This window comes from Conger conger, chromosome 12 (genome assembly GCF_963514075.1).
Source record: "Conger conger chromosome 12, fConCon1.1, whole genome shotgun sequence".
Lineage (NCBI taxonomy): Eukaryota > Metazoa > Chordata > Actinopteri > Anguilliformes > Congridae > Conger > Conger conger.
In genome coordinates this window covers 23008779-23032418 of record NC_083771.1, presented here as the reverse complement: position 1 = coordinate 23032418, position 23640 = coordinate 23008779, and the positions used below count along the sequence as shown (strand labels likewise).

The following is a 23640-nucleotide window of genomic DNA, read 5'->3' as shown; positions in this document are numbered from 1 at the left end:
AAAACTCAACAGCAACGTGGCTCATTTTCTCAGGTTTGTCTCATATTGGTCAGTTTCCCCTTTAAGGAATTATTCCGTGGTATGTTCATACACATTCCTGGCACATATATACAATATTGAAATAGAACATGCATTCTACAACTGATTACAGCCACAGGGTAGATTATACAGGCAGACAGCAGAGCATTTGAAAACCGCTGTATAGTGTCACCTAGAAGGGAGTTTGCAAAGCACAAATGCACATAACGTCATTGCCTTTAGTTTAGCCTTAGAGCCATGTCTATGCAATGGTTTTCTCTTGTTGGCTGTAGGCCAGTTGTGTTTGTAACAGTACATTTGGAATAATTCAGTGAAATCATTATTGTGCTTTGAAAAAATGATCCTTCCTCAATTGTTGTGTAAAAATATGTATGACTGGTTTGATTAGGTTTTTTATCCATTCTTTTTAGATACATTATGAGCATCTGCTGGATGCAAGATATTCTAAAATCATAGTATTATATTTGATGATGGATTGCATTTATGTAGATCTTTTCAAGCTTTTAACAGTGAAGTGGTACCATTTGATACAATGCAAATCACTGTTTGTTTGGTTAACATTGCACTTTTGAATATATGAATGGACCTGCACACCTTCTTGGTGATACCACATGTCTGTATTCCTGAGAGTAACACTAGTCTCCACTACTGTACATCCTACCAAGTGATTGTAATGTCATTTAAAGTAATAAGGAAACTCACTTCAACCACAACCAACTGCTCAGGGGAACCCAGGGACTTTGCCAGGAGACTCACACACCGCATGAGATCTTGGGTGAATCCCAGCACTTTGTGTGAAAGACGGCATCTTCTACAGCAGGGGAGAACAGGCATGTTCCTGGAGTGTCAGACCTTCAACTACATATAGGGATTGATTTTAGTTCGTCAGTCTTAATGGATGGAGGAGACCATGTTCTGGAGGCACTCAGCGTTTCTCTTTTCAGAATATTCAGCCTGAAAATCTCATCCATCAATCTCTTGTGATCGAGCTCAGATGGAACAAAAACCAGAAACGTCACTGGCACTCCAGGACCAGGGTTGCCTACCCCCCTGCTCGACAGCATGCCGTCCCTATCGCTGCAGTGCTGAGCATCAACATAGGGTTGATTTGGTTGGGAGGAAAGAGTGCCCTCTGCTGGTCTCCGTACAACTTCCAGCAATGGCATAGTTTCACCAGCAGGTTTACCCTTCCAGTTACTATCCAAGCCATTCCACAGGAGGATACATGTGGATGTTTGGGCATCTGCTGGGGATTGTGTGGTGTGGAGCTTTGAGCATTGGTTAACCGGTGAGACTGGTATGTCAATTTGCTGCTGGTACAGAGGTTTGGGTGTAGCTCATGAAGGGTCAGCATTTGAGCACATCCCTAGCAGTTTGGTGTGTTCTCTAAATGTGGTTGCCCAAAATGGCACTTGGATTGGCGCATTTATTTTTTGTAAGATTAAATTCTTCCTTTTTCCTTAAATCAATCGGTTTGTCCAATTTTTGGTCCATATTTCACTTGACTTTGTATTTTAATTTCATTGTTGCCAATGCCTGATTCTTGCCATTTCACAGGACTTAATTTTGTGTGTCACGTATTGAACTGCCTTCAGAACCTCTTGGGCTTGTTGTTATTCAGAGAGACGATGTGTTTTGAGGGTGAATATTAAGTGAGTAATGGTTGTGCGTTTCGCCGTTCAGGAACACGTGTTTTGAGGTTCCCTCCCCCACTCTTCAGGAGCTCCTGAGGCACAGCTTCAACGGAGGGGCGCAGTGCCACCACACCCCATGAGTACGCCAGTAAGAGCCTGTCCGTGTCTGTGCCGTGGCCCTCATCCATCCTCATTCACACCCTGTTCCTTTCAGGCATCTGTGCCTGCCGTCTTGCGGTGTGGGACCTACAATCATTGTGATCATGGTCCATTTCTGTCATCAGGAGAAATCATGTTGTCCCCAGTGTTGATGAGCTTCAAGGCAATGTGAGGCGGTCGAAGCTCGTCAGTTCAAGCGCTACACATCATTTTTAGCAATTTATTTTTGATTGTGAAGGTAGGCAGACAGAGGAAAGGCTACCATATAGCCTGGGTAGCTAACGTGGCTAACTAGCTATAGCTAACAAAAAAATTATTTTATTTTGAGTAAAGAAAAGTCCTCCATGGAAAGTGAACTGAAATTCAAAGAAAGATGCTCAGGAATTGAATGGTGCTCCCACGTGGCACAGCTGGTAAAGGCGCTATTCTCCGTCACGGTCGGCCATGTTAGTCTTAAACAGTCTGGACCAGTTTGCCACTTACACTTTGGGCCCCTTTCAGTCCTGGTTGCAAATGTGAGTCCTTCATTAATTCTGTATTCAGCCATTCTGTCCCCCTCCAATTGTGGCCAATTCCATCCAGTAGAGAGGATATTTCTCCAGCAGACAGACAGCACCAGCAGGCCAGGCCCCATAGGCTGGCCATTATGGGTTCAGTTCTGGCCAGAGTCATTACCTCCTCCAAATGATGTCTGCGGACTCCCACAGGAGATTCCTGCTCACCTGTAATAGCACTGCAATGTGGAGAAATGTGTAGTACAGTGTCCTGTTTGCTTTTTCCCCTGTGGTATATAATTGAGGATTTAGGTGGACTCTTCAGAAAGCCAACATCTGGGCTGATATAGACAGCCTTACACTGTTTTTCATGGCTGTTCACAAGGACTGTCTTTTATTCATAGTTCTCTGGGCCATTTCATCTAACTGTTCTGGCTATTAATCCATTTCATTCATGATTGTGTACAGGCATGGGCAGTGCTTCGAATGCATGTATATTGATCTCTGCATGTACTGTATGTGTAATATTTATCATCTTTTTGTATGGTCATACTTCTCTGCCACTGCAAAGAAACCTACACCCCACCATTCAGATTACAGTTTATAAATGTATGTGTTGGAAGTATATTAGACTTCATGTATTTTTGTCAATCCCCAATTATATATTGCATTTCATCTGTTGTTAGTTGGCATTGCTATGTTGATTTATAGGTTCTCTTATTAATCTATTTCTGTGAGTCCTGCCCTTGTTATCAGAAGGAACATGAATTGGCATAATCCCGACAATTATAAAATTTCATAAGCAGGATGACAGTGGGGAAACAAGAGGGTACAGCATAAATACATGGAGTCAGTATTTTTGTCACTTCTGTTTGAACATGATAACTGAAATACATATCTGATCATGTTTTAATGATCCCTTTAATTTCAGAGTTTTTTTCCCTTTCAAATCAATTAATTTCAGCAACTGCACAACCCACAAAGTAACACAGTTTTTTCAGTGGGCATTCAGTATTTAACATATTTAACATGCTACTTCTCTGCTTGATTGTGGGGTTGAGTATTTGTTTTGTGTCAGGGGAGGGCAGCATGACTCATACAATTACAGCATGAAATCCAGTACTCTGCCCAGTGATCAACAATCAGCCTGACAGCAAATCATTACACACGCACTGAACTGCCTGGCACTACATCATTACAAGTGTACCGAAAAGCGTCAGATACACGGTACTATGCAAAAGGCTTTTTTTATGTAAAAACAAATCTGTAGCGCAGATTCTTTCAAATATACTGGATAATTCAATAAAGAAAATTCTATAAAGATGGATAAAAACTAAATCAAATCAATATTTGTTGCGACCACCAAAACTACATCAATTCTCTTACATAGGGACATTGTTCAGCAGTTTTATAAGAAAATCGGCTGGTAATTTGCTGTAAACATACTGGAGAACTTCTGCTGACTTACTTCTGGCTATCCAGGTAATCCCAGACAGCCTCAATCAAGTTTTTATCTGGAAAGTGGTCCATTACTTAAAATGTAATTTGTATGTAAGTAAATAGGGTGAATATGTGCTTGCCTCTGATGTAGTTTTGTGTGCAGGACGTAACTGTTTGTTATTGCATTGTCTCGCTTTTCCCACCTTCCCTCTTGGATTGTCCGGCCGGCTGGCAGCAATGGCAACCCCGGGTCAGTGGGAGTGGCTGGGAAGGGGGCCGGAGGCGCCTGGTGCGTTGAAAGGTCACATTTCGCTCGGGTTTCTCTTCAGCACACACAAATCTTTCGCCTTTTACTAAAGATTTCCGTGGAGAGGAACACACCTGAGTTTGTGCTATTTTTGGATGCTCCGTCCATAGGATGGGGCAGCTTCGAACGGTTTAACGACAGACGGCAATGTGCGACAGGTATGCGGGTTGCTTGCGAGTCACCGACGAGTCGAGCCGACTTGCTCGTTTCTGACTTATTGCCTGCTTGCCGCATGCGATTGATGCCCCGCTCGCTAAATAGCTTAGGTCGCTGCCTAGAGAGCAGCTATTCAGTAAGTAACTCAGTAGTAAGTACGTAATAGTGTACTCGGTATGTGTTGAGTGTTTTTGGCGGCTGTGCCTGCCGGCAGAGGACAGTAGAGGACAGTGGATCTTGGTGGGAGGAGAAAGCTGAGTCCGGTAGTTACGGTAGCTAGCCGGCCGGCCAGTCAGTGCGTGCGCAGGGTTCTTGGGAAGGCGGGGAGGGGGGCCGGGTCCAGGGCCAGGTGATATCTGCCCCGAGCGCGGTCCGGGGGCACCGGGAGGGTGCCGTCGGCAGGGGCCAGTTTGTGGTTATCGCTTCTCGGCCTTTTGGCTAAGATCAAGGGTAAGAGCCATGACGGTTCATGGTTCCCCTTGGGTCTCTGCCTTAGGCCTGGAGCTTGCCAGATCGGCTCTCAAGCCAGGCTTCGGCCTGGTGGTGAGGAGCGGTCGGGGGGTTTTATTTTTTTTTCCTCCTAATTGTAGAGTTAGGACCCTACGGGGCTAGAGTGATACCCTACGGGGTTTGAGTTGTACTCTACGGGGTTTGAGTGGTACCCTATGGGGTTTGAGTAAATACCCTACGGGGTTTAGCGGATTGGATTTATGGCTAAACGGGAATTTGGATTTGGACCGGGATTGATTTGGAGAGTGATTTGGATATGGTTGCGATTGTATATATGTATATAAGGAGTAGTTTAGAGGAGATTTAGTTTTTAAAAAAAAAGGTTAAACTCTGAGCCAACGCTAAGGCCTTGACTCAGAGCTTCACCAAAAAATAAAAAATAATAAAAATTAAATAAAATCTGTTCTTCTCTGTTTAATATCTGATACGTCCCCTATCAGGGGACTATATATTAAACGGATTTTTGGCACAGGGAGTCGGAGAAGGAGCTTGCTCCGTCCGCTTCGAGCATCGACCCGTTATTGTAATTTTAAAGAAAATCCCCAACATTCAATTGGAAAATTAATCTCAAATTTGCCATTTTCTACTGACATACTAATGCAGAAAACCAAAAAAATCATAAGGTGCCTAAGACTTTTGCACAGTACCGTAAAAATTAAGTCCTTCCTTATGAAGGTATCAGAGGCTCTCCGCTGCACGGTTGCCATGGTGCTGTGCTTTAGTGCCCGTACGTGCGCAGTCCTGATCACGTGGGGGGGCGATAAGAGAAAGCGTAAAGCTCAGTGTGTGTAAATGAAGCTGATCGCACCATACAAACATCTGCCAACATATCCCAAACAGAAGCAGGTCTCTAAATACAACATTGAATACTGCTGTACACCAGGGGTCCCATTTCTCCCCATTATTCAGGAAACACGCAGGTGTATTACGAGCACACACTCGCACTCATACTTGATCACACACACACTGAGTTTTTGTCCTCGCTGACAGCTGCAAGACCGCAGTAAAACCAAACTCTAGCAGCCCTCAGAGAGCTTTAGGGAGTGAAAAGCAACACAAGCAATCGATGCAATTTTTAAATGAGAGGTTTACAAGATGAAGTCTTCTAAAGGGATTAATGTTTCCTTCCAGTGTACATTTAATCTCTGTGAATTTAACCAGTGTTCATACCTTCTTCATAAGCACTGGCTATAACACCTTCTGAGTGACAAATCTCCATTCTATATTTATGAATTCTGTTTCTCATTGCACAAAACACAATTTCCAAATAATTTGTCCTAGTGGAAGATGAAATTGAGTGAAAATGTACACACCACGAGTGTACCAAATGCATGGAAAACAACTAGAAAACACCTTTAGTCATATACCTCCCTGCATCTAATTGTCATGCTGTTTATGTGCAAGGGCTTATGGACACACAGCAAGAACAGACCCTTCAGCTGACTTATGAGAATGACATGTGCCATCTTCAGCCTGGGAAATTCCCCACGAGGGATTGCATTTGCCTGAATGTCTAACCTTTGTTCTCTCTTCCTTACTGGGCTAGATTAGCTTTTCTTCCGAATAGGAGCAGCAGCGATACCGGGCGGAGGATCCTGTCCAGTGAGCTGGAGTCTCTGGAGTCAGCCTGCGGACCCTAGCACAGGGGTCGGCCTGCGGACCGTAGCACAGGGGTCGGCGGCAGTGCTCAGGAGGTCCATGGACGAGCAGGAGCGCACGCTGATGCACGAACCGTATCCCCGACACAGTCCAACCACTCCCTCGTGTCAAGGAGGACAGACATGGCTGCTGGACTGCAGAGTTGGAATAGATCAGTTTGTCCCGCCCACGGTCTCTCTGTGAACTTTGTATACTGCAGGACCACGTTGTAGAGGTCAAAGGGAACATTTTAGAGAATTTACTTCGGCGCAATGGAAACCACACTGCCCATGGGGTTCCTGAAGGTCGTCTTTCTATGAGGGAACATGTACTGCTATGAACTAGATGTTGGGCTTGTCCTCTGCATTACAGTAACCCACACCACACAGTCCTCACTGAGGTAGTGGATTCCATCCTTACTGAAGGCTTCATCTTCTGCAGGAAACGCAGAGAAGTAGACAGGGATAGCATGGGTCACGCCCTTCTCGCCAGCCACACAAGGACCAAAGACTTCCACAGATGCTTTAGCATGAGGATCGAGCTGGTGATGACTGGGCAAAAAACCCATGACCGTGATTACTCTGTGCACAAGTCTGATGGGTTGACATGGACAACTGCAGTTGGTTAAATGCAACCTCGTTTTTCTGGAGACCAATATTCAGTGGCAAAATGTTTGCTCTAGTGTTGTTGTCTGTGGCACTTAGATAAAGGGAACATTATTGTTTATATTCCGTTAATCGGCACTAAATTTTTTTTTTTTTTTTTTTGTGGGGAGGGGGGGTGTACCTGGCATCCTGGCTCCTGTCTAGGTTTTTCCCTGTTGCATTTTACCCAAATGTCCAGGACAGGGCACTTTAAACATGCACACAAATGTAAGAAAATAGTATTTATTTCAATGCACACCTTCAGCTTCGAAAAATGAGGAGCGCCGATGCCTTTTGTTACTATGTGACAGTCTTTTTTTAATGGTCTGGTTTTTGTGTTGGAGTGTGTCATGTGCGTGAAATTGACGTGGTTAACGGTAACTGTGCGAGTGGGGGAGAAATCTCGGGAAAGTGAAATGAATGGACATTTTTTGCTTGGTTGAGTTCCTCATGGCCTTGAATAAAGCGCTTTCCTCTGCCCCCAGTTCCACTGCACTGTGGTGATAATATGCGGGAGCTTAACAAAGCATCTCTTCCTCTTGGTACAATACCGATTCATTGTGTTTTGCTGACATCTAGGAGAGTGTCGGTGGAGATGGAGGAATAGCAAGCAGCTGTAAGTCTTTTGTAAAGCGCTGAATTACCCGTGAAAGCACTTAAATGTCCAAATCCACAATTACGTACTGTCTGTTTGAATGAGACAATTACACATTAAAGCTTTTTACTATTCAAGCGCAAGCACAATGATCTTTGAAGAACAATGGCTAGCCCCCCTACTTTATGCATTTTTGAAAATTCTCATCGGCCTTCGTGCCACAGTTCTCATGTTCGCACTCAGAAGCGAGAAGTGTGTAATCACAGAGGAGGCTCAAACTCCACAGCGTGTGTCCGTAAAGCATCTCAGAGTAGGTGTACTGACACAGGAGTCTACTTTTAAGGGAATAATGTGCTGTAATTGGCCACATCCATCATGAGTGTGCACTGATATTAAAGGGCAACTCCACCCTAAACTCAGCGTCTTCCAGCTTTACCTCAGAATAATTGGTGCGACCCAGATGTGTTAAAACCAAAATCCTTCGTCAGTCATGGCTAAACACAAGCTCAAATGAAGAGGTTATTGGGATAGGATTCCTCATCAGATCATTAGCATGAATCGAGGCATCTTTTGAATTGGAAATGGCACCCAATACATCGCTTTCTCCACATTTGTGACCTGCTCAATTAAAATCAGTCGTATTCACCCCAAAACGTATTTTGGGTTTAAGAAATTAATAGAAAGAAAGAGAATGTAAGCTAACAAAACCAAAGTTATCCCTCAACTCCAGATAAAGTTGTGTCCTGATATATCTTGAATGCCAGCGAACCATGTTTTTGAGCAGCGTCAATGTTTCATGCGACCATGATAGACTACCGACACTGGGCTAAAGAACATCTGGGACTCTAAATTGTCATCTTATGCATAAACCCGTTAAAATATTTCCTCTTTGACATTAAGACATACAGATTATGAAAGCAAATACACAAACGCAGCCGTGACTAGTGAATAGTAACAGGCTGACTAGCCTCCAAACGATGCACAGCTCCGGTGTTACTTTCACTTTGACAGCTTGCATTTAAAAGCCATCTTTTTACTCAGCAATTGGCATCAATACATGCAGATTATGAAAGTCAGGGTATTGGGTAAACTTTTTTTTTTTTTACATAAACATCGATTTATGTGAACTTGGTCGTCACGACTTACGCCTGATTATGATACAGAAGGCAACGTTTCTGAAGTCACAATCACAGTATATTGGGCATAAGGATGTTTTGTTTTAACTCCATCTGAACTGCAGCCTCTGGTAGTTTCAGAGTCCATTCACTACAACGGGGGAGGAAGAAGCCATTCTTTCCAGCTGACATGATTGTTTGGGGAGTTTTCTTTGTGAAGCATTGTGACACACAATAGAACAAAGGAGTATTAAAGCTAAATACTACGCATGATCTTTTAGCTAGCATTTGCAGATGCAGAGCATTTGTAGCTCACTAGCTACTGCAATGGCGGTGAAGACGGAAAGGCACAGCAGAGCGATATGAGCCAACAGGGCTCCTTCAAAAACCAGTAGACTGGGGAACAACCAACCACTTTTAGCTTTTCGCTTAATTAAAAAATATGTACACATTAGAGTAAATATTTTAAATCCAGAAATAAGATGCATGTCTTTGCTATGACTATAGACCATTGGTACATTTCTAGAACATTCCTGGCGATTACAGTTCAGTCGAAAGAAGCAGGAGTGAAACTCTTGCAACATTCCCAAGTGAAAGGTTGGTGAATCCAACATTTTTCAGTTCACATTTTTGCAGTTTAAGTGTCCCAGAGAAATAGTTTATATTTTGTCTATGCTAAGCGCATATGACAACATAAATATGTAATGAATGTCCTGGAATAAACGGAGAAGTGCGAGTGCCAAATAGGACCTAATAGGTGCATGATGTACATGGAATATACAACATTAAAAGTTATTGTGGCTAATGCATGTATAATAGGCAGGGGCATGTTGGAACACAGCGTTTCAACGTGCCCTAGCAGTGCTCATTATACCCTTGTATGGTTCACAGTTTCTGCTTGCTAGTGAAATGTGCCAAAACTATACTGCCTTATGTTATAACCCACAAGACAGTGATTTAAATGACGTACATTTGGAGTCTGTGGCGTTCACACATCAGTTGTGGTGACGTCTTTGATTGTAAACACAGCACCACAGCAAGGCTAAAAACAAACCCGGCATAGTATGCCTTTAAGCAACATATTCGTGATCACTGTCTAGAGTTCTCTTTTAATGAAGCAGAGGAAGATTGTAACATGACATTAACATATTTATTTGAAGACGTGGGAGAAAGCTAAAGAAAAGGACATTAGGAGGTTTCAACAGGAAAACAAACTGAACAAACACTACAGAAAAACACACAAGTGGAGTCATCTTCAGATAAGAATATTTACAAAGGTGTCAAGACCTAAAAAGTTTCAGTGCACTTTTCAGAAAGCTGAAAAAATTAAAGTTTAAGTAAAGTTTAATTTTCAAAACTCTGTGTGAAAATACCCTGCTCAATAAACAAATAAAAACATATCTTTCATAAAAACAGCACTACAAAATGTCAACTTTGCATCCCGTTGAATATCCTGTGTAAGAAGCCGGAGCAGCCTTGTGTAAAATCTTGTGCAGAAAATGGGACAGTTTCACTTAAAATCAATATTACCTTTCTGCAGCCTTTCATTGCATGCAGCAATGAAGTAGCAATGTGTTTTCATCAAGAGGACTTCTATGAGCTAGTGATCCTCATCAACTGCCTCCCTCCCCAACAGATCGCTTACATGCAATATGTTTGTTCTTCAGCATGTTTAAATGAATAAAAAATAAGCAGCAGTGCTTAATGCCAAGTAGAATATAGTGCTGTGTTTCAGGGGATCACTGAAATCTGAGCCATATGCCTCACAGTGCACGTTACCTTCATCGACCGGAGAACAAACCCACGTGCAAACGGAGGCAAAGGCTTAACTAGCTAAAGGGAAGAAATAAAAGCAGTCGCGCTCAACTCAGAAAATGTCTTTCACTGTGGAGTTGAGGACGGCGTCGTGGTTGGTCTTCTTGGAAAGCTCACTCTGCAGATAAGAGAAGGCATTGTGTCCGTAAGCGCCCGTTAGAACAAATGCAGAACACGTCCATGAGAACAATGTCCGGTTAGGAAACAGCACTGGCTGCATCCAGACTAGCAATTAAACCGCTCGACTCCGGAAAAAGCCATGGCACGCGCTTGACTGAGCAACAGGTTTGCCTTACGGTACAGTAATGCAATAGAGGCCATGGTATTTTTATGGCCTTAGGTTTCTCTTTTAGGTCATTAGTATGTATATTCAGGATTAGCATTTTGGTTCTTTGTTCACACAGTTCAATTGCATTAGTACTTAATACTGCATATACTACACTCACTGGTCTGGGAAGACCGTTCGCCAGATCTGGCACAATTACTAATTTCAATCAAGTGGATGTGGATTCTCATTGTAACTTGCTGCGGATAAGTGTATCTGTAAATGGATGTCGTAATGGGTCCTAGGTAAGGTTCGGACGACACTGGACGGGCAGGAGAAGCTGCAGGTCTTGTGGACTCACCGTGAACTCTGAGTAGCTGCCAATCCTCAGGTGCTTCTTCTCACTGTTGAGTTCATGCAGCGGGGCGTGGCTGGTGTCCAGGGTCCTGCTCTTCTGGGCCTGAGGAGGCCAGACACAAACAGTTAAGACGTTTTTCCAGGTGACATTACATTCAAAGGGACTGACTTTTGCTTTCTCTGCACGTGATTGGCTGAGACGGGCTCCAGCTGGAGTGCTGTTCTGGCCTAAAACTGCAGTTTCTCCGCCCCACTCTTGATCAACATTGCCACCTAGTGGCCAGCACTTGAAGTACCAACAGTGCTGGAAGTACGAGTATTGTTTCATGACAGAAAGCTTGGATGTTAGAAAACATGAAGGACAAGTGGACACAGTGACCTCCAGAATTATTGGCACCCCTGAGGGGCAATGTCAAAATAGCAAAAAAAAAAAAAAACAGAATTGCAGATATGTGTATATACTCAAAATGTGTACTTTAAATGTGTATTAAAATAGTTCGATTTTGGTCTCATTTGGTAATTTAAACTATGATTGGCGAATGTGCTGTGGTCAAATGAAACTGAAACTGAAAATGAAGTTGACCTGATACAGAATCGGCACATTTGGCATCAAAACAGAGATGGATAAAAGGATAAAACAAAAACAAACAAACAAAAAAACAAAAACACACCCACAGTGACATATGGATGTGGGTCAGTGTTTTTTATAATAAACACCACTTTTAATTGTATAGCACCTTTCTAAAAATCCAAGCACACTTGACAGAGCATGGCAATGGAGATGCATACATATACATAAAGGAGGAAAGAGGGAATAAACTCCAGAAAGGGCGGACCTTGTTTGTGCTCAGCGGTGGTTTGGCCGACATGCTGATGAAGGCGCTGGGCGTTCCGCTGGGGGTGGGGCAGGTGCTGCGCAGCGTCGTCTGATTGGGCGTCTGCAGGGACGGGGGCGGAGTCAGATAAAAATCACTGTGCTAACAGAAACATTACACCGCTTGCGTTAAAGGTACAGTAGGTAAGGTCTTCATGTTAGAACATTACAATCCCTTCTTATCGTTGAAAAAGGCTCACTGACATGTTGACTCACCCTCTGCCTGTGTTTATAGTCCTTAAATTCGGGTTTGAAAATATACAGTTGACAGACCAACACTCTCTACCAAAATTATTGTATAGCCGTACAATAATAAATATAATAAATAATAATAAAGCTCATTGACTGAATATTGGTTGTAATTTCCACAACCAATGATGAAGGGGGGCGTTTCAAAGTCAGCGCATTTACAGAGAAGGGGGAGGGATAAACATGTTGTGGTTTGAAGGGTTTGTTGCTGCAATTCCGCTCTTGACCTTTAGAAGTTCGAAATTACCTATTGTACCTTTAAAGATCCAAAACCGTTTTTCGGGGGTCACAACTTTGACGCACGCAATTTTCACGCATTAGCAGCCACAGCAGCAGCAGTTTGAGGAATGTCCTGAAGTGGCAGCCGGGTTGGCAGTATCCGTGGCAACGGGCACATTACCTTCCTCATCTTGTTGGGAGTGGAGCCCACGCTGGTGCTTCCGTGGGGTCTCTTGCTCGGAGTTTTGAACGGTTGAGTCACCTCGCCTTTCTTAGTCATCTGAAGTTAAAGCAAAGAGTTTAGAGAAACGGTTTGAGAAACATTTGGCGACATGGCTCAGAGCAATCGTCTGGCAGTCGGAGGGTTGCTGGTTCGATCCCCTGCCCGGGCTGTGTCGAAGTGTCCCTGAGTAAGACACCTAACCCCTAAATCCTCCTGACGAGCTGGTAGCTGGCAGCCAATCACCGTTGGTGTGTGAGTGTGTGTATGAATGGGTGAATGAGAAGCATCAATTGTACAGCGCTTTGGATAAAGGCGCTATATAAAAGCCAACCATTTACCATTTACATTCACAGGAAGGTCTGTTTTCACGGAGAAGTGACAGCCTTCATTATATTTTTATAATGGTTTCTGAGCAGGGACAGATACAAACACATAGGTAAATTGAGCAAACAATCATCAGATGCATTGCACCAGAGTGCATCGTTAATTTTCAAATCAAATCAAGAGGAGAAAAGGCAGAAAAGTTCAAAACAAGCAAAGATAAAGATACAAGAATAAATAGCTAGCATACATAAAAACATTTCCGCACAACAGAGGAAAATTATTTCATTAGAGGAAAATTATTCCATGGTATAATGTGCAATTACTGCAGTTGATTTTGCTATAACCTCACCTTGTTCTTTTTTGAATATTAAAAGTTTATGATTATTTAGTTTATGATAATTTAAGTTCATCTGGTAGTGAAAAATTGTGGACACAAACAGGTAAGGAACATGACAGACACTGGCTTCCAGAACATACTGTCCAGCAGCATCACATCCACAGGGCAATAATTGAGGGTATACAAGCAGAACACGATGAATGTTCATTCACCATTTTCAGTGCTGTAAGTACATAAATGTCATGTGTAGGTTATGTATATTCCTAGTCTAACAGCAGTGCTGTAGCCATGGAAAAAAATAAAATAATAATAATTTTAAATATTTGTCAATAAATACCCTTTCTTTACACACAGGATAAAAAGACAAACAGGGTAGGGTTTGCGTATCTCAGAAACTGCTGGTCTCCTTGGATTTCTGCACACTACAGTGAAAATGGTGCGAAAAACAAAAAATGTCCAGTGAGCAGCATTTCTCTGGGCAAAAACACGTTGTTAACGAGAGAGGTCAGAGAAGGGCCAGACTGGTCGAAGCTGACAGGAAGGTGACAGTAACGCAAATAACCACACATTACAACAGTGATAGGCAGAAGAACATCTCTGACCACACAACACATCATAACACATCAAGACCAATAAGTCTAAAAAATACCGAATACCAAATTATTTTCACATCGCAACCAGACATGCATTTCTCCTAATCTGGTGAAGAATGGAGTAACCTATCAGTTTTAATAAGAACATTCTCACGTCCATCCCTGCAGGAAATATCCAATCACCTTACAGAACACTTTATCCTTTAATGAGAAATACGGAAGGACTGAGGGCAAAATATCACCTAATTGCTTTTCCTTCCACCACTTTTCCTGGACATTTTGCTTTTCCAGGATAAGTTTTTAATACCCAGGATTTCATAAAGGCCCAAACAACCTCTGAGCACTGCGTTCAGCTCATAGGACAGTGTTCATGGACAGGCAGCCAATCAAACCCGCACGTATACAACAAGCTTTTTGTATGATTTATACCTTGGTTTTAAAAATGCGGTATTGATTTGTACTATAAAAATAAAATCAGAAATAGAGACAGCAGGAGGGGTCAGGAGAGAGACAGAGAGAGACAGAACATTACTTTAAAATCGGGGTGTAAAGCAGAGCAGGAGGGGGCGGAACTCACACGCTCGTTCTTCTCCTTCCCGCGCTGCAGCCTGTGCTCCTCCCATTGGCTGGAGATGTACTCCATGACCTTTTGACCCCGTACCAGGATAGGAGAGCCGTGGATCTTCTCAAACTCCTCCACCCCAGACCTCAGCTCCTCCTCCAGCTTACCACAGACACACATACCAGCAGTCAGCCACAGAGAAACATACCTTGGGCCGTTGGGCTAAATGAAACCCTGTAGTGGCCCTTACTTTGGCTTTAACCTAACCCTACGCAGAGTCCCATACCTTGGGCAGCATCTTCTGCACTCTGACTCGGTCCTTGGCCTCCTTCAGGAGGGCACCACCACGGTTGGAGAAGCGGTTGGGATCGGATGCTTTCCTCTGCAGGGTAAACCAGCCTCATTATGAATCCGGCTAGCTAAATAAATAACCACTACAAACGCTGCCAACTACATAGAAAACATTTAATAAGAGTTAATAAATTAACTTTCAATCCCGAGGGGTTTCTGGAAGGGCTCATGGGCCCTCTCTGTTGAGAGACATGCAACGTTGCTTCAAATGTTGCATGTATGTATGTATCTGTGTGTTGCACCTCAAAGTCCTGGAAGAGTGCCCAGTTCTTCTCCCATTTCTCCACGTTCTCCAGTAGGGGGCGTGATTTCTCTAACCAGGCTTTAACCCTCTGCAGCTCGGCCTCGTGGATGGAGAGCAGGCCCTCCGTGAAGCTCTCTGTGGGCAGACAGGCGAGTCTCAGGGCTCCACAGTCAACAGTCACTTCAGCTTTAGAAAAATGTGTTTCCAATTTGTTATTGTTGTTCTGTGATATGATATATATGCGAGTGAAATAAATATTTTGGGGACAGTTTTTAAAGGGGGGGTGCAAGTCTATTTGACTGATGTTAAATGAGGAGGGGGCACATCAAATGAGGATGCATGCCACTGTGTAAAAGGCCACGATTGGAGGGGAACGGAAAGTTGACAGACATTTGATCAACCACTGGTACAAGATGACATAACAATACTTTAAATACAGACTTTAAATACATATTTGTGTAGTTATGAAGAACTGAATAAATAGAGGAAGTGCATTTTGATTCCTGCTAGTCTTTAAAAAAGCAGAGATCCCCAACTCTGTTCCAAGAGGCACCCCTCTGCTCTAAAACTATAAAAAGGTCTAGATTTAACGCAGTGATGGGGATACTGTGCTGCTGGTTCATAAACCCAACCCTGGTAAACCCGGTACTCACCGTCACAGAAGTGGACGTTGAAGGTTTCTTTCTGGGCGGGACCGAACATGCACTTGTCCCAATAATCGGCCAGTTCCTGACGCACCTTACTGATGACTTCCCCAAGCCGAGCCTTCTGCTGCACCTCCAGCCCATCTACCTCCTTCTGCCACTGCAGAGGAACAACACGTCCGACTGCTATCGAATGAAGAAACAGCTCCTACTACTGCATGGAGAAACAGCACCTCCTACTACGAGTGCACGGCACCTCTTCCTGCCACTGCAGAAACAGCACCTCCTACTGCAGAGAAACAGCACCTCCTACTGTATAGTCACACAGCACCTCCTACTACTGCAGAGAAACGGCACCTCCTACTGCTAGAGGTCCTCCAGCACGCACACACCTCCTTCTCCTGCCGCTGCTCAGGCCACAGGGTCTGATGAACCCAGAGAGTCGGACTGAGGGCTTACCAGAGCGATGTCCTCGGAGAGAGGGCCCATGAGCCCTTCCAGAAAGCCCTCCCGTTCCAGCTGCAGGACGTCCAGACGCTCCCACAGGCTCTGGGCTCTCCCTTTCAGCTCATCTCGGGTGGAGGTGAGAGACTTCTTCTTCACCTCTAGCTGCGAGAAACAGGGGTTTGTTTCCCTTTAAAACACACAAGACCTGACACATATTTGGCACATGCCTCTTGTTATTGCATGCTAACCTGGCGATAACTGCATTCGCTAGAAAGTACGGGTTAATTCAGGAAAGTGGACTGTGTTAAGGCTCTGGCATGTGAGGCTAAGTGCTAAATAGTAATGAAAACCAGTAGAGCCGACAGGTCTCCAGGCTGATGGCTAGGTCCCTGGTCACAGCATAACACCAGTGCCATTCTGAGACTGCAGGGGCTTGTGGGATGGGACTCGGGTACCTGGCAGAGGAGCAGCTTGAGGGCTTTAATGTTCTCGTGCGTGAGCAGGAAGACATCGTCGTCGCTGCAGACAGCCTCCTTCTCCAGGCTGGTCTCGGGTTCGTGGCCCATCTCCTGCATCATGCGACCAATGTCCTCCCGGAGTCCCTCGAACACCTTAACCCTGCTGTTCTACAGCCAGCCAGGAGGGATACAAACTTAGAATCAGTATAATCACCCTCACCCAGAGACCTAGGGACAGAATGCATAATCAGCTGCAGGAATGTAAACAATGAACATCCTTACTAGAATTAGCAATGACAAATGTTCTTACAGTAGATTAAAAACGGGTGATAGAGGAACACACCAAAGAGACAGAATATTCATTGTCACTTTTACCATAATGAGAAACATTATGAAACTGATATATTTTTACTCTACTACCAAACAAACTCACAGATCGATTGCTTAAATAAAATAAATAAAATAAAAACAGATTTAATGCAATCCACATTTTTATGTCCATATTCACTCTCTACTAATACTAGTACTAATACTGACATTGTAATACCTCAGGGTTTTCAATTGGTCTGCATTCGCCCTCTCCTGGGTGAGGGTGAGGATGTGACCCTACCTTCTCCTGGGTGAGTGTGTGGATGTGACCCTACCTTCTCCTGGGTGAGGGTGAGGATGTGACCCTACCTTCTCCTGGGTGAGTGTGTAGATGTGACCCTACCTTCTCCTGGGTGTGTGGATGTGACCCGACCTTCTCCTGGGTGAGGGTGTGGGTGTGACCCTACCTTCTCCTGGGTGTGTGGATGTGACCCTACCTTCTCCTGGGTGAGGGTGTGGATGTGACCCTACCTTCTCCTGGGTGAGTGTGTGACCCTACCTTCTCCTGGGTGAGGGGGGATGTGACCCTACCTTCTCCTGGGTGAGGGTGTGACCCTACCTTCTCCTGGGTGAGGGTGTGGATGTGACCCTACCTTCTCCTGGGTGTGTGGATGTGACCCTACCTTCTCCTGGGTGAGGGTGTGACCCTACCTTCTCCTGGGTGAGGGTGTGGATGTGACCCTACCTTCTCCTGGGTGAGGGTGTGGATGTGACCCTACCTTCTCCTGGGTGAGGGTGTGGATGTGACCCTACCTTCTCCTGGGTGAGTATGTGACCCTACCTTCTCCTGGGTGAGGGGGGATGTGACCCTACCTTCTCCTGGGTGAGGGGGGATGTGACCCTACCTTCTCCTGGGTGAGGGGGGATGTGACCCTACCTTCTCCTGGGTGAGGATGTGACCCTACCTTCTCCTGGGTGAGGGGGGATGTGACCCTACCTTCTCCTGGGTGAGGGGGGATGTGACCCTACCTTCTCCTGGGTGAGGGGGGATGTGACCCTACCTTCTCCTGGGTGAGGGGGGATGTGACCCTACCTTCTCCTGGGTGAGTATGTGACCCTACCTTCTCCTGGGTGAGGGGGGATGTGACCCTACCTTCTCCTGGGTGAGGGGGGATGTGACCCTACCTTCTCCTGGGTGAGGGGGGATGTGACCCTACCTTCTCCTGGGTGAGGGGGGATGTGACCCTACCTTCTCCTGGGTGAGGGTGTGGATGTGCTGGCGCAGCTCCTGCAGCTGGAGACGGGAGGGCAAGGTGCCGGACGGGATGTAGTAGGGCGTGGCGCAGAGCTCCACACACAGCTCCTCGTCCTGCTGCTGTAGGCTCCGCGCCTCCTTCTGTCGGTCCCCCTTCTCCTTTAGGAGCGCCTCCACCTGCAGACGCAGGTTCCTCTCCTTCTGCAGCACCGTGAGGCCCTCCTCCATCTGAGCACAGGGGGGAATTCAGCACACGGGACCAAACATTCCTCCGCTACCTGTGACATGACTTTTGCCAAAATCTTTTTTTTTTTCACCTGAAATGCAACACAATGTGTGATGACATGCATGTACATGCTGAATGCTTATGTTCAGGACGCCTGCTGTGGTATGCAAGTTAGATATCTGCAAAAATATTCAAAGTGACACTTGCATCAAAGCATCTACTCCATGGCCACATCACCCAAATCCATTTAGAAAGAACAAGACAGAGCCTCCGCTGGAATGGGTCTCATGTTCCAAATTTATATTCTGTGACATTTTCAGGCCTGGAAATAGGGAATTTAAAAACGACGCTTTAATCTAAACACTCACTTTGGAAGGCTCCAATGACATCTCCTGACACAAGGTCTCCAACTGCTCCTGAAATTTGCCGATGTTGGACCCGATTCTTTGTTTCAAAGCTGCTTCCTCTGTGATCATATCATTCAGAAGACTCTTAAGAAGAAGAAAAAAACAGAGCATACTTGAGGCATTTTCCCCAAAATAATACAGTCTATGGCACCCTGTCCAGTGTATAACGTGTACCTTCATCTTCAGTCAATTTCCAAAGAGAAACATTTTATGGATCATGTGACAAGGGCTTTGGGGAAGTCATACTAGGTTGTCTAGAGCAGGGTTCCCAAGGCTGACCGACAACAGATTATTATTATTATTATTATTATGATTATTTTTCTTTCGGAAGCTGAAACGGTAATCTCAGTTTAATTAAAGAAATGTGCTTTCACCACACAATAAAGCAATACATCATTGTACAATATTGCACGCAACATTACTACATAATTCAAAAGTTAGAAATAAAGGCTATAATTATGTGTAACCACTGTTCATAATATTACTAATTTCAACAATTCATTTATTTTTATTTTTGTGTGTGTTCCATACATCGAATGTTGGCCGTGGCTATCTTACCAAAATTTCCCAAAACCCTGTAGCTTAACTATTTGTAAAATCAAGTAGAATTGATGGCATAAAAGAAAAACCCTCAGACCAGTAGCCCATCATATTCATCGGATATTGAAAGCAAAAATGTCCTGCTTTTAAAGGACCACTTGAATCGTGCCACCACAAAGATTGCCCTGCACCGTATGAAATCAAACGCACTGTTACATAAAAATATAAGCCAAATTGCATAGAAAACATTGGCATAAAAGTTAAATCATTAGACCAGTCAGCTGTGGTCTCGGTACAACATCCCAATTTTATATTTACACCGTTTAGGTCGGATTCCCTGCCAAAAATAGACCAGATTTATTGCGTCGCAGCCACAACATGGTATTCTCATGCTACAGGGGCGGCCTGTAGCGTAGTGGTAAAGGTAAAGGATTGGGACACACAAGGTCGGTGGTTCTAATCCCAGTGTAGCCACAATAAGATCCGCACAGCCGTTGGGCCCTTGAGCAAGGCGCCTAACCCTGCATTGCTCCAGGGGAAGATTGTCTCCTGCTTAGTCTGTACGTCGCTCTGGATAAGAGCGTCTGCCAAATGCCAATAATGTAATACTGTACACATGACATGCGTTTGTACATTTTACGGCTGACAAAGTTCAGTCTCCACCTCCCGGCTCACCTCAATGTGCTTCTTTACAGTCTCCATACGCTCCACCCTCTGCTCCTCCATGATGCCGATACTGTCCCAGATATCCACGAGCCGGGCCATGGCCATGTTGATCCCCGACACCAGAGAGACCGCCAGAGCCTCACTGCAAGATGAACGTGAAGGGGGCAAGGGTTACTAGCATGCTTCACAACTTCAATACAACAAAGTGCTCAGGTAAGATGGAGTGCGCAGCACAGGTGGGTCATTCTGTGAAACACCAACCAGAGGTGTGGGAGGTGTCACATTCAACAGAGAACACTGCATTATTGGATTTGTCGTTCTAGAGATATTGGCTCTTAAAAGGGGAGCAATAAAAAAAACTGCCCTTATGGCTGGCCAGGAAATTACCAAATAGTATTTGATATTTAACGGAGTAGATGGTAAGGTAGAAAGTTTCTAATCTAGCCAGAGCCAAATTTGGCATTGTATATATATATTTTTTACAAATTATCTATTTGACTTAATTTTCCTTTTGGCTGTTCTGGACCAAAATATCTACTCGTCTTAGAAGTTTGGAAGTCATACACCAAGTGATGCTCATGTAGTAAAGCAATTAAATATAGAAAAATAATTTTTTACTTTTTAACATAACTTTCCTCTGAGCAGTATTTTGAGAGTCGGACTTCCAAAATCGACACTAGAACGACAAATCCAATGGGGCGACTGTTTTGCATGCTCTCTGTTGAATATATAAGGAATATTTAGACAAAGTCTGAGCAAAATTGAAGTGGCCATCCCCCACGCCTCCTGATTTTGGAATGACACAGGTCACAACTTGTCACCACAAATCAGCCAAACGTATTGCAACGTCTTCTGATATCAGGAGAAAGCGCTGCTGACACACTGCACTATGGAGCTCCTTTTCGGTTTTCAGGCACAGCGTAGTGCCTGCAAGCCCTCCCAAATTAAACACAGAATAAATTGTGAGCAAGGATAAGCTGCTAGTACTTCAGTGTGATTAACGCTAGCTACCAAGTAACACAGCCCTCATTTATTACTTAGAATGTATCTAGCTAACGTTATTATTAGTAAAATAAAATAGAATAATAATAATAATCCTGAACGACATTAGTAACTAGTAATTAGTAATTAGTAGCCAAGTTAGTAAAACCAGTAAGTTACCCCTATCAACTTATGCCTGTGGAAACAATTGTTAGCGTGTTAACATTAAGTATGTAGTCATCACACGCCAACAAGCTAGACTATATTAACGTCAGCCGACTCTAGCATATTGACCGCAGACCGTTGTTCATATCCATTATATTTTGTACATTTGTATGCTGAAGCCAACTGGCTAAAAATATCGTGCTATTCCTGGGCGGATGAGGGTCTTCCTCGTCGTTTATGCGAAACAGTTACTGGGTACTGCGAAGACTTGTGTTGTTTATGTTAGCTAGGCTAGTTGGTGCAATATTATCACTGGCACGTAGCCCGTTAGCTTGAGGTAGCTGACCAAATACTTGTTCAATAGCTCAGTCACCGAACATTCGCTGATATTACCGCATTACCGCAGTTACTTATTGATATGTGTAGCCAACGGTAGGGATATTTTACAGAGCACATTAAATAACGTTAGCCAGCAAACGTAAGAAAAGCGGGTTTTAATTGGCTCACTAGATCACTGGTAGCTAGATAGCGGATAGCAAGCGCAAACCTAATTAACACTTGTCAAAAAACTAAACTGTCTTCCAATTCCTCATTCAAGGGCATTTGTGCCTGGCTCGACAGTTTAAAACTAGATCTTACCTCCTTCTGCTTGACATTGTGCGAAATAAATACTGGATCACGTGAATTAACGTTAGCACTTAATTTCAATTCCGTCAACTTTCCGTCTCCTGCAACTGCGCTGGATTTCAAAATGTTCGGCTGTCTAAAACCCGCAACATGATTGGATGCTAATTCACCAGTTTTGTGGGCGGGGATAAATTATGAGCATATGAGCATCTGAAACGTAACAGAGTGGGTGGTGTCTTCGCGATTTAAAAGTAGGCAGGATCGCGTCACATCCTATGGTCACGTCCCCCGTTCAACCAGCTGACAATGGGACAAAAACTGCGAGAGCGACTGCCATATAAGACTGGTGCTTTCATTTTTATTCATATTATTTAGTGTTGGGACCAATATATTGCCAGTATATATATATATATATATATATATATATATATATATATATATATATATATATATATATGTATATATATATATATTCTAGGGTGCCAGACCCCCTTAGTAAATTGTAGTTCTCGGGGTCTATGCATTGTATACACTTCCTTGTATAAATCCAATGATAAATATCATTCAAACGTATGTTTACTTAATCTTTTTCCACTTGTAGGCTGAGTTGAGCATGTTTTCTTTCACAACCAGCAGGGGGCAGACTGGGTTCATGCATTAATACAGCAACTTGTATTCATGGAGTCCAGAACATCAACAAAAACCTGTTTGCGCAACTGAGAAATATGTGTATGTGTTTTCGCCACAGTGCTATGAGGTTATGGCAGCTAATGTTTTGAAATTTTGTACATGGAACAATATGCTGCTTTTAATTTTTAAAGAGAGAAAGTTCTTGTATTTTTACAAGAAGCTCACCTGACGAGGATCTTATCTCAGATGCTCAGAAAGCGTTGTTAAATCCCCCTGTTACAAGAGAAGAAGCCCTGTTAGCGTTGAACAGGCTTCTACAGCCTGGTAAGGCCCCCAGGCCTAATGGTTTTGGGTGTGAATAGCAAATAGCTTTGCTATTTATCATAGGAGAAAGCCTGTGGTAAAGGGCAACTTTTGTGACAAATAATCATTCACTTCTCTCACATTGGTGGCCTGGCGCATCTCCTGTGATAAAGAGTTTGACTGCAGGGAGTTGTTTCTATTTTACACGATGGACTAGTTTCTCCTGGGAGGTTTTTCAACCCTATGAAGTCAGAAGTATAACTGAATTTTTATTTTATTTTATTTTTAACTTTTAAAAATTATTTTATTTTGTTTTAATTATCTTTATTTTAATAATTCTTCACTTTGATTTGCATGATTTATTTTCCTTAGAATGGTACTTTTGTATTATTATTTTTCTTTTTGTTATACTTTTGACTCTCTATTTGGGGGTGGGATTAAGTAAGGTTGAGGGTGTGGATGTGACCCTACCTAAGGTTGGTGTCAGTGTGAGTGTAAACAAAGCTCTGTGAGCCATTTTCAAAAGCCACTCATTGTGGCTGACTAAAAAACCTTATTTTTGCCTTTACACAGGTAATAACATGCCATTTTCATGAATGCAATGGCCATGTTGAAGTGTGAAGTCAAGTCTCCATACCAAAATATGCACCTTCAGCGTAAGTGCAAAATAAATATAACTGGCAAATTAGTAACTCGTAATCTTAAATTACGAGTTACTAATTTACTAAATTAGTAATATGTTCATGCTCAGCTGAACGTTACCGTGGCTTTGTCCTTCATTAATCATCACTGTATTAGATTGTTTAGTAATTTATAATTTACTAACGGGTGAAATATC

General features: G+C 43.6%; 2 protein-coding genes, 1 non-coding gene and 1 pseudogene across 5 annotated transcripts in view; 3 read left to right on the top strand and 1 right to left on the bottom strand.

The window, feature by feature from the left end:
• si:dkey-247m21.3 (5-hydroxytryptamine receptor 4) overlaps positions 1–7500 on the top strand; it is a 121756-nt gene extending 114256 nt beyond the window's left edge. The window contains exons 7-8 of one of the 3 annotated variants that reach the window (XM_061263232.1): positions 1723–1813; positions 6286–7500. In XM_061263232.1, the coding sequence (XP_061119216.1) occupies positions 1723–1813 (91 nt within the window). In that variant the 3' untranslated portion in view covers positions 6286–7500. Of the gene's footprint in view, positions 1–1722; positions 1822–6285 lie in introns of all 3 variants that reach the window. The other 2 variants (XM_061263231.1, XM_061263230.1) reach the window with 2 other exon arrangements.
• Positions 4076–4191, top strand: LOC133106103 (U5 spliceosomal RNA). The gene has a single exon (XR_009704281.1). It is a non-coding gene; the product is annotated as a U5 spliceosomal RNA (small nuclear RNA).
• On the top strand, positions 5096–5271 carry LOC133106560 (U2 spliceosomal RNA; annotated as a pseudogene).
• A 2367-nt stretch (positions 7501–9867) lies between the features above and the next one.
• Positions 9868–22016, bottom strand: zgc:86764 (uncharacterized protein LOC797431 homolog). The gene is made up of 14 exons (XM_061263497.1): positions 21882–22016; positions 20106–20238; positions 18852–18974; positions 18252–18485; positions 16691–16861; positions 16248–16397; positions 15798–15948; positions 15143–15279; positions 14836–14931; positions 14565–14711; positions 12692–12790; positions 12005–12106; positions 11173–11271; positions 9868–10664 (listed from the first exon to the last, which is right to left on the bottom strand). The coding sequence occupies exons 1-14, from the start codon at positions 21896–21898 to the stop codon at positions 10599–10601; spliced, it is 1725 nt and encodes a 574-aa protein (XP_061119481.1). The 5' UTR covers positions 21899–22016; the 3' UTR covers positions 9868–10598.
• Positions 22017–23640: the final 1624 nt, after the last annotated feature.